At 42.4% G+C, this 15,392-nt stretch overlaps 1 protein-coding gene across 4 annotated transcripts; it reads left to right on the forward strand.

The window, feature by feature from the left end:
• The first annotated feature begins 468 nt into the window (after positions 1–468).
• On the forward strand, positions 469–14,864 carry abcb11a (ATP-binding cassette, sub-family B (MDR/TAP), member 11a). 4 transcript variants are annotated; one of them, XM_029703258.1, is made up of 28 exons: positions 469–587; positions 1,310–1,443; positions 1,579–1,591; positions 1,931–1,979; positions 2,114–2,355; positions 2,539–2,623; positions 2,740–2,873; positions 3,031–3,202; positions 3,414–3,538; positions 3,834–4,008; positions 4,103–4,216; positions 4,302–4,412; positions 4,496–4,621; positions 4,757–4,960; positions 5,064–5,234; positions 5,379–5,580; positions 5,680–5,749; positions 5,858–5,993; positions 6,123–6,278; positions 6,421–6,525; positions 6,808–6,969; positions 7,129–7,332; positions 10,544–10,785; positions 10,985–11,141; positions 11,258–11,455; positions 12,186–12,392; positions 12,588–12,734; positions 14,413–14,613. In XM_029703258.1, exons 1-28 carry the CDS (start codon positions 544–546, stop codon positions 14,611–14,613), a joined length of 4,086 nt encoding a protein of 1,361 aa, XP_029559118.1. In that variant the 5' UTR covers positions 469–543. The 4 variants fall into 4 exon arrangements, with proteins under 4 accessions (XP_029559118.1, XP_029559115.1, XP_029559116.1 ...); XM_029703255.1 differs by having other exon boundaries at positions 5,858–6,278; positions 14,413–14,864; XM_029703256.1 differs by having other exon boundaries at positions 533–681; positions 5,858–6,278.
• The last annotated feature ends 528 nt before the right edge of the window (positions 14,865–15,392 follow it).

A 15,392-nucleotide genomic window follows, 5' to 3' on the forward strand; every position in this document is an offset into this window, starting at 1 on the left:
GACATCCAGGTGATCCACACCTATCACTGGAACAGGACAAGTTCTTTCAACAATCCAACTGTTGACTTACGATATAATTTAAAATATAATTTACGTTTACTGCAGTCATATTTTCCATCTCATTGAACATTCCTTCCATATTATTCAAGAGGCATATTTAAACATGTAATTCAGATATTTGGTGAATTTGAAGCAAGCCATGTACTTCATTATTCAAGTTAAATAAACTTCAAGTTTATTTAAATGTATTTATAAAAATACAGCACATACTGCACACCTGAATCTTTCTAAGAGAACAAATTGTCAGACAGGTGTGGAGTAATGCTCATATTAATCAATGCATGGTTAAACGCATTAACTTATATTAACTCATTGATTGGATGAATGTACCTTTGCCTCACAAAAGCTCCTTAGTTAGAGACATAATGCTGATAGAACTCTTATCAGTCTAATGGAAGGGGAGATAGTGGGAAAGGCGTAGCCTGAGAATAAGATAGGATTTTCCTCTGGTAGGAGGGATTCTTTATTGTTGGTAGTGACCAAATGGCTAGGATATCAGAGGAGTCCTTGACAGGAAGACAAAACAGGTACACTATAGTTTGCTTTTCATTCTATAGTAAGATAGGGAGGAAAGCATATATGAGAAATGATTATTCTGCGTAGCTGAAGTGGATCTTCATGGTAGATATATTGGATATTTCCATAGCTACATATTATTTTGCTTGCATTTTCTTCTGTATTATGGTAATAATGCTCTTTATTCTGATAAGAAATGAGTCATACATGTGTTGAACTTGTTAGTAACTCTCTAAACTGATCTTTTCTGTGTGAGTTTGTTTTTCCATCCATGTACTGTAATTTACATGTGTATATCTTTAAAAAAAACATTTCAGAATTAGTCCTTTTAAACAATGTTTTTTCTTACAGAGATCCTATTCATTCTATGGTTTTTCTATTCAATAATATGACTTTCAATGATCAAATGTTTTGTCCATATTATGTAATAGAGGACTTATTATATGGCTCTAATGGTGTTGTCACTACTTGTCATCAAGTCCTTCATAGTCCAAAAGTCCTGATTCCCAGTATTGTACCGTCTATAGTCATGACAAATAGATATCACAACATTGAATTCCAGAGATGTTAAGATTGTTTTGTTATAAAAAATTTTTATAAATCCCACAAAATGTGTTACCATAGAAGTTACATTTGGGTGGCAGTACAGACAGTTCACTCCAGACTGTGAATGTATTTTTGCGGATGTTTGTAAAGAAGACCGTGAGCTAAAATGACCCTTCTCTCCCATTAGACCCAGCGAGGACGTTCCTGTCCGATTTAAAGCTACAAAAATGAAGGATCCTATTTACTTGAAAAAGGTCACTTCTCTACAGGAGGACACTAACAAAGAATATTGCCATACAACACCAGACAGAGAAGAAGAAGGTACGTGTCCCATTTCTTCCTGCTATACCACAAATATCATAATGTTAACATGATTATGCCCCAGTAAGAATTGAAATCATATTGTAGCGCTCTTCTTCAAGTTTCAATTGAACTTTGACCTTTCTTTTTGAACAGAGAATGAAAAAGGGTAAGTGTCTGTTTTTGATTGGAATTGAAATAACAGTAGCTTCTTTTTTCTTCTTTTTTACTTTTCAAATAACAACATTTGATTCATACTCAAGTAAACTACATTCCGTTCATTGCATTATTGCCCTCATTCACAGTTGAAAGAACCTCACAAATGAAATTTGACCGTATCTTATTTATTTTCCTCAACACTTTTTTTCCTATATGGGTACTTTTCACAAAACTCTTCCAATTGTAACTTGGTTCTTCTTAGCATAATATCTATCATACCGCTATACACTTCTATCATCATGAAAGTATCAGATCAACTTTGATCATCATTTGATTGTTTTGATTGCAGAGATGGAAAGAAAAAAGAAAAGTTATTGGATGTTGGATTCTTTCAACTGGTATTTATATTTTTATCCTTAAGATATTATGAATTATTATTAATTGTGATTAATAATGACTGTTTTTGCTACGATTGCACAATATTATATTCCCTTTTATTGGAAAAATGATGTAACCTATCTATTTGATCCAGTTTCGATTTGCAACATGGAAGGACACACTGATGATGGTAGTGGGGGGCTTATGCGCACTAGTCCACGGGGCAGCCTCCCCTCTCATGCTCTTGGTGTATGGCATGATGACAAACACCTTTGTGGCATACGAGCTAGAGGTCCAAGAACTGGCAGACCCCAACAAAACCTGCATTAACAACACCATCACCTGGATCAATGGCTCCATATTTGAAATAGCAGAGAACACAACGGTCTTCTGTGGGTGAGTTGACACTTTTCTATTGTGGACTTTATTTTACTCCTGCGTCAAGGTTTTCCATGTCGATCTATTCATATTACTGTCCAGGCTGATGCTGAAGGTCCTGATTAGAATGGAATGGGTTATGGATCCCAAAATGTTTACAAAAATATATACAGTCCAGCTAAGCATCCATTTTTTTTACAGGGTGGATATCGAAGCACAGATGACCATGTTTGCATATTACTATGTTGGTATTGGATTAGGAGTCTTGATTGTTAGCTATTTCCAAGTAAGTGGGTTAAACTTCCTGCTCAAAATGCTTTCTCTCCATTGAGTCTTGCAACCTTAACCTTCTTAATCTATGACCGGTATTTCTAAACATGCATTCAATCCTGCTCTGTGTAGATTGCCCTCTGGGTGTCTGCTGCTGCCAGACAGATCCAGAGAATCAGGAAGACTTACTTTAGGAAAGTGATGCGAATGGAGATTGGCTGGTTTGACTGCAATTCAGTTGGAGAATTAAACACCAGAATATCAGAGTAAGACCGAAACCCATGGATTATTTTCTACAGAGATGTGTGAATGATTGAGGGCATGTTTGGAAGATGTTTCTATAAATAACCCTTACATTTTGGGTTTGACACATTCTAATCGGACCACAACAATTGTGTGATTGAACTTGTTCTCTCACCTCAGCGACATCAACAAGATCAACAATGCGATAGCTGACCAGGTGTCTATCTTCATCGAGAGGATCTCCACTTTCACCTTCGGATTCATGGTGGGGTTCATTGGAGGATGGAAGTTGACCCTGGTGGTCATCGCAGTAAGCCCACTAATAGGACTTGCTGCTGGACTAATGGCCATGGTGAGATGGGTTGAAGTCAATGTATTAAATCACTTTATTTGATGATGGTCACTCATTCTGTTGTAACAGCCTCTGAGTCTGTTAGTGAGGTCTCACACCACCTTAGTAGTCTCACACCACCTCTGTATTCTCTGTGACGTTGTGATGTGTGAAATGTGCTATAGATAAACCAGACAAACCAGTCTGTCATCTCCACTCGTTCACTCCTCAGGCTGTTGCCAGACTGACAGGTCGGGAGCTCCAGGCTTATGCCAAGGCAGGGTCAGTAGCTGATGAGGTACTGTCATCCATCAGAACAGTGGCAGCCTTTGGAGGGGAGGACAAGGAGGTTGAAAGGTAACTTGAAATACTGTACAGATGTAGGATCTTAATTTGATCACCCTGTTGCAGAAAATATGCTGCGCAGCAGGAAATGCAAACTTGTAGTGTATTGAAGGTTTCAAAAAGTCATTTCCACTTTAAAACAACCCCTACAAAAATGTCAATTAATTATAATCCACACAATAATTCACATTTCCTGTTGCTGCAGGATCATTTTCTTGCTGTGAGACACTGGTCAAATGAACCTTCCCTTCCCTGCTGACTTGGCACTTGAAAATGTGTTATAAATATGCATTTCACATTTGAACAGGTATGACAAAAACCTTATTGAGGCTCAGAACTGGGGTGTGAAAAAGGGGACGATCATTGGAGTGTTTCAAGGATACCTGTGGTGTATCATCTTCCTCTGCTATGCTTTGGCATTCTGGTATGGCTCAAAACTGGTCATCGAAACCAAAGAGCTATCCCCTGGCACTCTTATCCAGGTATGGCAACTCACATGATCAAATAATATGTATCCAATATGTAATAATAGGAGTGGTGAAAATGTAAGGATGTCTTTTGTATTTTTGTCTCCAGGTATTCTTTGGAGTTCTCATGGCAGCTATGAACCTGGGTCAGGCCTCACCATGCCTGGAAGCCTTCGCCTCAGGTCGAGCTGCAGCCAAGACCATCTTCGATACCATTGACCGGGTAAGGCCAGAATTTTAGAAAATATATGAACTAAGAACAATTACATTTCAGTTATGAAGTATTTTCTAAATCTGTTCACTTTCAGGAGCCAGAAATCGATTGTTTCTCAGAGGAGGGCCACAAACTAGACAAGGTCAAGGGTGACATTGAATTCCACAACGTCACATTCAACTACCCCTCTAGGCCAGATGTGAAGGTAAACCCTCTTCGCTCACTTTCTTTAACTTCAAATCATCCCCAAAAGATATCTCAATGTACAACCACCATCTGTTTACTTAGATTTTAGATTCTTTGAGCATGCTGATCAGAGCAGGAGAAACCACAGCTTTTGTTGGGCCAAGCGGATCAGGGAAGAGCACCACAGTTCAACTCTTTCAGAGATTCTACAACCCCAAGGAAGGAATGGTAATAAGGCTCAGAAGATACACCTATGTTTACTATCACATTATTACAGCAATATGGTTGGGACACAAAACGTATGACTAAAGCCCAGTACAAGATGTTATTGTGTTTGATGCACATAATGCTTCTCATTTATAGTTGACTTTGGATGGCCATGACATCCGCAGCCTGAACATCCAGTGGCTTCGCTCTCTGATTGGTATAGTAGAGCAAGAGCCAGTGCTGTTCGCCACAACTATCGCTGACAACATCCGCTACGGGCGACCTGGGGTCACCATGGACGACATCATCCAGGCCACCAAGGAGGCTAACGCCTATAACTTTATCATGGACCTCCCACAGGTACCACAGACACACCTTTAGCAAATAAATATGGTGTATTACTCTGATACAAGAAACACACTGAAATGTCAGAATGAGAAAATGTTTGTTTGTGGTTATACAGAGGTTTGATACACTGGTGGGTGAGGGTGGTGGTCAGATGAGTGGAGGACAGAAGCAGAGGATCGCTATTGCCCGAGCTCTGATCCGCAACCCCAGGATCCTGCTGCTGGACATGGCTACCTCGGCTCTGGACAACGAGAGTGAGGCCATTGTACAAGAGGCACTTGACAAGGTGGGTGACTCCAAGACAAAATCGATCAATCATTATATCACCACAAAGTCAGTGCTTTGAATATTTGTTCCAATTTTAAATCATGGTCTGCCCATGTTGTAATGTTTACTTCAACTACAAAACGGATCATGTCTGTGATTGAAGGCTCGGATGGGCAGGACAACCATTACCATCGCCCACCGCCTCTCCACTATCCGCAACGCTGATGTCATTATTGGCTTTGAGCACGGAAGGGCAGTGGAAAGCGGTACACACAATGATCTTGTAGAAAAGAAGGGGGTCTACTTTACTCTCGTTACCCTTCAGAACCAAGGAAATGACATGCCCAGTGACAAAACAAACAAAGGTAGGTCTGACATAAAGAGCAATTCATAATAATTAATTGTTCACTTTTGATAGAGTCTATCTGTATGGATAAAAATAACATGTTCATTTTCAATTTTAGGCCCGGACAATGAAACCATTGAGGAAGAAATCCAGAGTTTCAGTCGAGGAAGCTATGAATCTGGGTTGAGGTAAACCTAATGGTCATGTCAGAACAGGCTTGTGACACTGCTTATGATTAACAATGATTCAGCAAAGCTAATTTGTAAAGCCTTTGTAATTCACTCTTTATCCTAAAGGCAATCTCTTCGCCTGCGATCTCACACCCAGCTATCAAACGAACTCATCCCCGATGCCATAACTGGCAGTATCAGAATTAAATCAGACAACTTCCTTGCCATAATGGAAAACGAGATAGAACCTCAAAGGTCAAAGGTATTGAGGTCATTCTATAAGCAGCCTTGTATTATCAGTTTTGTATTAGTGTACTTTATTCAATTTTCCCTCCTAATTTCTGAGAGAAATGAGTGTCCCTCATACAGCATATTCCCACAACATTCCAAGGAGGAAGCAGAGGAACGTGTGGAGCCAGCACCTGTGGCTCGAATCCTGAAGTACAACAAGTCAGAGTGGCCCTACATGCTATTGGGATCTATAGGAGCTGCCATCAACGGCTCCGTCAATCCAATCTATGCCATCTTATTCAGCCAGATCCTTGGGGTGAGAGGCTATAGATTATGTACATATCAAGCCTATGTTCAGAATGTATTTTCATATTAACTGGGCTGGTAGTGACACTTATTGGTGTTGCTGTTCCATTAAATGTATTTCATTCCGTCCATATTGTTGTTTTGATTTGCAGACGTTCTCTATACGTGACTTGGATGAACAGAGAGCACAGATCAATGGAATATGTATCCTGTTCTGCGCTGTGGCAGTGACAAGTTTCTTCTCTCAGTTCTTACAGGTAGCTATATTGTACTGCACATCAAGCTGTTACATTCCATAGTAAGATGCTAACATTCAGACCACAGGAGGTTGGTGGCACCTTAATTGGGGAGAACGGGCTTGTGGTAATGATTGGAGCGGTATGAGTGGAACGGTGTCAAATACATGGTTTCCAGATGTTTGATGCCATTCCATTTGCTCCGTTCCGGCCATTCTTATGAGCCATTCTCCCCTCAGCAGCCTCCTGTGATTCAGACGATAGGCCCTAGTAATCTGTGTGAACACTGTTGTTCTGTTTAAGGGCTATGCATTTGGGAAGTCTGGGGAACTCCTGACCCGCAGGCTTAGGAAGGTGGGCTTCCAGGCCATGTTGAAACAGGAGGTAGGCTGGTTTGATGACCCCAGGAACAGCCCTGGAGCTCTCACCACCAGGCTGGCCACCGACGCCTCCATGGTCCAGGGGGTGAGTGTCAGGGACACATACCGTGGAACCCATTACAACCGTTTCTAACAAATTATGAGATGATCCAAAGGGGTAGTTTTGAAATATTTCCTTGTGCCTCACTGTATATATTTCTGTTTATGAAATGAGCTTGGAGAATTAATTGTATTTTCACTGCAGGCAACTGGATCGCAGATTGGAATGATTGTGAACTCCTTGACCAACATCGGAGCGTCTTTCATCATTGCGTTCTCCTTTAGCTGGAAGTTAAGCTTGGTAGTGATTTGCTTTTTACCACTTATTGGCTTGTCTGGGGTCTTCCAAGCCAAAATGCTGACAGGTTTCGCAAACGAGGATAAGAAGGCAATGGAAGCAGCAGGACAGGTGAGTTAAACACCCTATTATCGGTAACACCACAAACCGATGCTGGCACTAAAACCGCACTCAATGAGCTGTATACGGCCATAAGCAAACAGGAAAATGCTCATCAAGAGGCGACACTCCTAGTGGCCGGGGACTTTAATGCAGGGAAACTAAAATCCGTTTTACCTCACTTCCACCAGTATGTTAAATGTGCAACCAGAGGGGGAAAAAAAAAAAACTCTAGACCACCTTTACTCCACACACAGAGACGTGTACAAAGCTCTCCCTCTCCCTCCATTTGGCAAATCTGACCATAATTTTATCCTCCTAATTCCTGTTTACAAGCAAAAACTAAAGGAGGAAGCACCAGTGACTCGGTCAATAAAAAAAGTGGTCAGATGAAGCAGATGCTAAGCTACAGGACTGGAATATGTTCCGGGATTTTTCCGATGGCATTGAGGAGTAGACCACATCAGTCACTGGCTTCATCAATAAGTGCATCAATGACGCCATCCCCACAGTGACTGTATGTATCATGGCACAAGGCGAGACCCAGATGCAGACACAGGAGGCAGATGGTTGGAGTCTTACAATATTTAATAATCCAATAGGGTAAGGGAAGAGAATGTCATGGACAGGAAAAAGGGTCAAAACCAGTTCAGAGTTACCGAAGGGCTGACAGAATCAAGGTCAGGGCAGGCAGGATGATCAGGCAGACAGGAAAGTAGTCCAGAGTCATGCAGGGGTCAAAACCGGGAAGACTATCAAAAAGAGAATCGCAAAAGGAGAACGGGAAATACACGCTGGTTGACTTGACAAAAATACAAGACGATCTGACACAGAGAGACAGGAATCCCAGGGATAAATAGATTGGGGAAAATAAGCGACACCTGGAGGGGGTGGAGACAATCACAAGGACAGGTGAAACAGATCAGGGCGTGACAGTATGTACATACCCAAACCAGAAGCCATGGATTACAGGCAACATACGCACTGAGCTAAAGGGTAGAGCTGCTGCTTCCAAAGAGTGGAACTGAATAAAAATATATATACAGTATATTTAACCAGGCAACTCAGTTAAGAATAAATTCTTATTTACAATGAAGGTCTACACCGGCCAAACCCGGACAACACTGGGCCAATTGTGTGCTGCCCTATGGGACTCCCAATCATGGGCTGTTGTGATACAGCCTGGATTCGAACCAGGGTGTCTGTAGTGACACCTCAAGCACTGAGATAAAGTGCCTTAGACCGCTGCGCCACTCGGGAAGCTTATAAGAAATCCCGCTATGCCCTGTGACGAACCATCAAACAGGCAAAGCGTCAATACAGGACTAAGATTGAATTATACTACACTGGCTCGACGCTCGTCGGATGTGGCAGGGCTTGCAAACTATTACAGACTACAAAGAGAAGCACAACCGCGAGCTGCCCAGTGACACAAGCCTACCTGACAAGCTAAATTAATTCTATGCTCGCTTCAAGGCAAGTAACACTAAAACTGTGTTCCGTACAACTGTGTGATCACGCTCTCCGTAGCCGATGTGAGTAAGACCTTTAAACAGGTCAATATTCACAAGGCCGCAGGGCCAGATGGATTACCAGCATGTGTACTGGCAAGTGTCTTCAATGACATTTTCAATCTGTCCCTGACTGAGTCTGTAATACCAACATGTTTCAAGCAGACCACCATAGTCCCTGTGCCCAAGAACACAAAGGTAACCTGCCTAAATGACTAGCGACCCGTAGCACTCACGTCTGTAGCCATGAAGTGCTTTTCAACACCATTATCCCAGAAACCCTAGACCCACTCCAATTTGCATACCGCCCAAACAGATCTACAGATGATGCAATCTCTATTGCACTCCACACTGCCCTTTTCCACCTGGACAAAAGGAACACCTATGTGAGAATGCTATTCATTGACTACAGCTCATCGTTCAACACCATAGTGCCCTCAGAGCTCATCACTAAGCTAAGGACCCTGGGACTAAACACCTCCCTCTGCAACTGGATTTCTGACGGGCCACTCCCAGGTGGTAAGGGTAGGTAACAACACATCCGCCGCGCTGATCCTCAACACGGGGGCTCTTCAGGGGTGCGTGCTCAGTCCCCTCCTCTACTCCCTGTTCACTCATGACTGCATGGCTAGGCACGACTCCAATACCATCATTAAGTTTGCAGATGACACAACAGCGGTAGGCCTGATCACCGACAATGATGAGATAGCCTATAGGGAGGAGGTCAGAGAGCTGGCCGTGTGGTGCCTGGACAACAACAACAAGAGAAAGGAGATGATTGTGGACTACAGGAAAAGGAGGACCGAGCATGCCCCCATTCTCATCGATGGGGCAGTAGTGGAGCAGGTTGAGCGCTTCAAGTTCCTTGGTGTCCACACCACCAACAAATGATCATGGTCCAAACACACCAAGACAGTCGTGAAGAGGGCACGACAAAGCCTATTCCCCCTCAGGAAACTGAAAAACTTTGGCATGGGTCCTCAGATCCTCAAAAGGTTCTACAGCTGCACCATCCAGAGTATCCTGACTGGTTGCATCACTGCCTGGTATGGCAACTGCTCAGCCTCCGACCGCAAGGGTAGTGCGAGTACAGCCCAGTACATCACTGGGGCCAACTTTCCTGCCATCCAGGACCTCTATACCAGGTGGTGTCACAGGAAGGCACTACAAATTGTCAGACTTCAGCCGCCCTAGCCATAGACTGTTTTCTCTACGCTAAGTCTAGGTCCAAAAGGCTTCTTAACAGCTTCTAGCCCCATGCCATAAGATTCCTGAGCAGCTAATCAAATGGCTACCCAGAACTCTACCTACATGTATATATTACCTGAATTACGTTGACTAACCGGTGCCCCCGGACATTGACTCTGTACCGGTACCCCTTGTATATAGCCTCGCTATTGTTATTTTACTGCTGCTCTTTAATTATTTGTTACTTTATTTAAATGTTTTACCTGTCTATTTTTGACTTAACACTTATTTTTCTTAAAACTGCATTGTTGGTTAAGGGCTTGTAAGTAAGCATTTCACTGTAAGGTCTACACCTGTTGTATTCGGCGCATTTGGTTTGATTTGAAGATAATTCAATAATGGTCCCTAAATGGGTTGTTTGAACATTTCTGTCAAATGAAAGGACCTCGTACGAGGCACTGGTCCAGAGAGTGTTATTCACTGTAGTGATTTAGAGACTTGACAATCTGCCTTCTCTCGCACAGGTGTCCAGCGAGGCTCTAGCCAACATCAGGACCATCGCAGGGCTGTGCAAGGAGAGCACATTTGTGGACACATATGAACAGCAGCTGGAGGCTCCGTATAAGTCTGCCAAGAAGAAGGCAAACATCTACGGCATCTGTTTTGCCTTTGCTCAGTGTGTTATCTTTATGGCGTACGCCGCCTCCTTTAGATATGGAGGATATCTGGTCAGCTCTGAAAGATTACATTACCTGGTGGTCTTCAGGTACATTTCTTTGTTTTGCTGAATGTTGTGCATGTAGTATTTACAGTGACATACAGAAAACCTGTGAATAACAATACTGCATATAAGTCATCATCATGTTTACTGTACATTTTCAAAAACACACCCATTTAAGCTGTAAACTGTCCTAAAAGCTTACTGTATTATCAAACAAATGACAATGTGTTGTGCATATCCCCAGAGTGATCTCTGCCATTGTGATCAGTGGGACGGCACTGGGAAAAGCTTCCTCATTCACCCCAGATTATGCCAAAGCCAAGATTGCAGCTGCCCAGTTCTTTAAACTGTTGGACCGAGTCCCCAAAATCAGCATGAGTCAGATAGATGGGGAGAAATGGGTGAGAAAAACATCATTGTTTATTCAATCAGACATTTTCAGTGCAAGTGGAAAAGGATCATTATTCACATTGACATCAAACATGTTGGTGTGTAATAATGCCATGCCCTCTTCCAGGATGATTTCAAAGGGGAGTTAGAATTCATCAACTGCAAGTTCACATACCCAACCCGGCCTGACATCCAGGTGCTAAACGGACTACTGGTGTCTGTGAAACCGGGCCAGACCCTGGCCTTTGTGGGCTGTAGTGGCTGTGGGAAGAGCACTAGTGTGCAGCTGTTGGAGAGGTTCTATGATCCAGATGAGGGCAGAGTGGTGAGTCCCCAGACCAGAGCCAACTTCATTTACATGACCTTACCTCAGTGGAGGCTGCTGAGGGGAGGACGGCTCATAACAACAGCTTGAACGGAGCAAATGAAGTGGCGTAAAAACAACAACAACATGGAAACCATGGAAACCATGCGTTTGATGTATTTGATACCATTCCGCTAATTCCGCTCCAGCCGTTACCACAAGCCCGTCCTCCCCAATTAAGGTTCCACCAACCTCCTGTGCTTTACCTTATCTTCCATGCATGCTGAATATACCAAACATTAGGAACACCTTGATAAACAAGGGAAACTGTTGAATGTGAAAAACCCAGCAGCGTTGCAGTTCTTGACACAAACGTGTGCGCCTGGCACCTGCTACCATAGCCCATTCAAAGGCACTTACATTTTTTGTCTTGCACATTCACCCTCTGAATGGCACACATACACAATCCATGTCTCAATTGCCTCAAGGCTTAACAATCCTTCTTTAACCTGTCACCTCCCCTTCATCTACACTGATTGAAGTGGATTTAACAAGTGACATCAAAAAGGGATCATGGCTTTCACCTGGATTCACCTGGTCAGCCTATGTCATGGAAAGGTGTTCTTAATGTTTTGTACACTCAGTGTAGATGGAATCACAGGTACAATGTATCAAGTGTACCCACAGTGCCTGCCATAGTCTATTACTATTATTTGTATTTACAATAAACACTTCCTTGTTCCCATTTCAGTTGATCGATGGCCGTCCATCACACACTGTCAACGTGCCCTTCCTGAGGGCTCAGATTGGCATCGTCTCCCAAGAGCCAGTGCTGTTTGACTGCAGTATTGCTGAAAACATACAGTATGGTGATAACACCAGGAACATGAGCATGGAGGAGATTGTTGATGCTGCAAAGAAAGCTTATCTCCATGACTTTGTGATGACTCTGCCAGATGTGAGTAAAGGAAGTGAAATTATACTATCTTTGTAATACTTCTATGTCATACTATCCAACTTCCTTTTATACTGTGAAGAATGTAAAAAATTAAACATGTTATTGTGGTGGAACATGATATTTTCTTCTGATACTGTTCTCTTCATATTGTAAGTAGTGTACTAGACATTCCTGTGTTATCTTTGACTCTGGCAGAAATATGAGACTCAGGTTGGCGCCCAGGGCTCCCAGCTCTCCAGAGGGCAAAAACAACGCATCGCCATCGCTCGGGCAATAATCAGGAACCCTAAGATCCTGCTTCTGGATGAGGCCACCTCTGCATTGGACACAGAGAGTGAAAAGGTACCCATAGACCAGACCAATGTACACTGAACAAAAATATAAATGCAACAATTGCAAAGGTTTTATTGAGTTAGTTTATATACAGAAATCAGTCAATTGAAATAAATTCATTAGGCCCTAATATATGGATTTCACATTACTAGGAATACAGATATGCATCTGTTGGTCACATATACCTCAAAAAAAGGTAGGGCCGTGGATCAGAAAACCAGTCAGTATCTGGTGTGACCCCCATTTGCCTCATGCAGCGTGACACATCTCCTTTCGCATAGAGTTTATCAGGCTGTTGATTGTGGCCTGTGGAATGTTTTCCCACTCATCTTCAATGGCTGTGCGAAGTTGTTGGATATTGGTAGGAACTGAAGCACGCTGTCATACATATCGATCCAGACTATCCCAAACATGCTCAATGGGTGACATGTCTGGTGAGTAGGAATTGTGTACAGATCCTTGCAACATGGGGCCGTGCATTATCATGCTGAAACATAAGGTAATGGCGGCAGATGAATGGCACGACAATGGGTCTCAGGATCTCGTCATGGTATCTCTGTGCATTGAAATTTCCATCGATAAAATGCAATTGTGTTCGTTGTCCATAGCTTATGCCTGCCCGTACCATAACCCCACCGCCACCTTGGGGCACAATGTTCACAACGTTGACATCAGCAAACCGCTCGCCCACAACGCCATACACGCTGTATGCCATCTGCCCGGTACAGTTGAAACCGAGATTAATCTGTGAAGAGCACACTTTTCCAGCGTTCTAGAGGCCATCGAAGGTGAGCATTTGCCCACTGAAGTCAGTTACGATGCCAAATGCAGTCAGGATAAGACCCCGGTGAGGACGACGAGCGAGCAGACGAGCTTCCCTGAGACTGTTTCTGACAGTTCATCAGCTGCCCGGGTGGCTGGTCTCAGGCAGCTTGTCTCAGGCAGCTGGTCTCAGGCGATCCCGCAGGTGAAGAAGCCGGATATGGAGGTCATGGGCTGGCGTGGTTACACGTGGTCTGGGGTTGTGAGGCCGGTTGGACGTACTGCCAAATTCTCTAAAACGACGTTGGAGGAGGCCAATGGTAGAGAAATTAACACAAAATTATCTGGCAACAGCTCTGGTGGACCTTCCTGCAATCAGTATGGCAATTGCACGCTCCCTCAACTTGAGATGTCTGTGGCATTGTGTTGTGTGACAAAATTGCAAATTTTAGAGTGGCCTTTTATTGTCCCCAGCATAAGCTGCACCTGTGTAATGATCATACTGTTTAATCAGCTTCTTGATATGCCACACATGTAAGGTGGATGGATTATCTTGGCAAAGGAGAAATGCTCACTAACAGGGATGTAAACTAATTTGTGGCCAAAATTTCTGAGAAATACACTTTCTGTGCATATGGAAGATTTCTGGGATCTTTTATTTCAACTCATGAAACACTTTACATGTTGCATTTTTATTTTTGTTCAGTATATATATATATATATATATATATATATATATATCACCTCTTGATTATCCTTTCTATCAGATGAATCACTCTATCCACAGCACAATGATGCATTTGCTTAGATATTTTCTTAGCATGCCATGTACTGTATTACATCAGAGAGAATATAGAATGTCCTTATGATGAAAACAAACACACCCAACTGAGCTTATTTTTAACACTGTGTTTTCCAACTACAGACAGTGCAGGCGGCTTTGGATGAGGCCAGACGTGGACGCACCTGCATTGTCATTGCCCACAGACTGTCTACCATCCAGACGGCAGATATCATAGCCGTCATGTCCCAAGGTGCTGTCATAGAGAGGGGGACACATGAGGAACTCATGGCTAAGAGGGCTGCCTACTACAAACTAGTCACAACAGGGGCTCCGATCAGCTAAACCAGAGTAGATGTAAATGTTCTATAGAGGGGATGCTTTATGAGGAAATGGAGTTTGTCACTAACCAAAGTACATAAATGTGACATTTTTGAAAGAGTAATTATGGAAAAAAAACCATAAAAGTCCATGGGGGGAAAGGCTATTTTTGCTTGATATACTATTTATTACCTTAATGTCTCTTGAGTTTTTAAAATATATTATACACTGAGTGTACAAAACATTAGGAACCCCTGCTCTTTCCATGTCGTAGACTGACCAGGTGAATCCAGGTGAAAGCTATAATCCTTTATAGATGTCACCTGTTAAATCCACTTCAATCAGTGTAGATGAAGCGGAGGAGACAGGTTAAAGAATAATTTTTAAGCCTTTAGACAATTGAGACATGGATTGTGTATGTGTGCCATTAAGAGGGTGGAAGGGCATAATGTTTTATATACTCATTGTATATGGCCATAGAGATCAATTGGGTTTTATTTTTGCAAAACAGATGGAACTTTTAAAGTAATTATTTCAAGTAATTTGTAGTCCAATGTATGCTTTTTCTCAAGAAGTTTACAATTATTGATATGAATCATATCATCTGTCACAGATTTAAATATTTATTTTCATTCATTTGTTTACAGAAAAATATATTTCCTTTTATTAACCTTTGACAGACTGAATGTTTAGTGTTTGATCTCTTGACAAATAGGAAAATCCATGTCATAACGGATGAATCATTTTATTTCGTTCATACAGATACATTATTAGTTTCAAATTGCAGTCCTTTGAAAGGAAAG

The sequence above is a fragment of the Salmo trutta genome, chromosome 20 (assembly GCF_901001165.1).
Source record: "Salmo trutta chromosome 20, fSalTru1.1, whole genome shotgun sequence".
Lineage (NCBI taxonomy): Eukaryota > Metazoa > Chordata > Actinopteri > Salmoniformes > Salmonidae > Salmo > Salmo trutta.

Excerpts from the sequence above, each read along its gene's own strand:
- abcb11a (XM_029703255.1), top strand. The coding sequence starts at position 544 with ATGGCTAGGATATCAGAGGAGTCCTTGACAGGAAGACAAAACAG. Across the intron at positions 4,622-4,756 it reads ACAACCCCAAGGAAGGAATG|TTGACTTTGGATGGCCATGA; the intron begins GTAATAAGGCTC and ends TCTCATTTATAG. Across the intron at positions 7,333-10,543 it reads CAATGGAAGCAGCAGGACAG|GTGTCCAGCGAGGCTCTAGC; the intron begins GTGAGTTAAACA and ends TCTCTCGCACAG.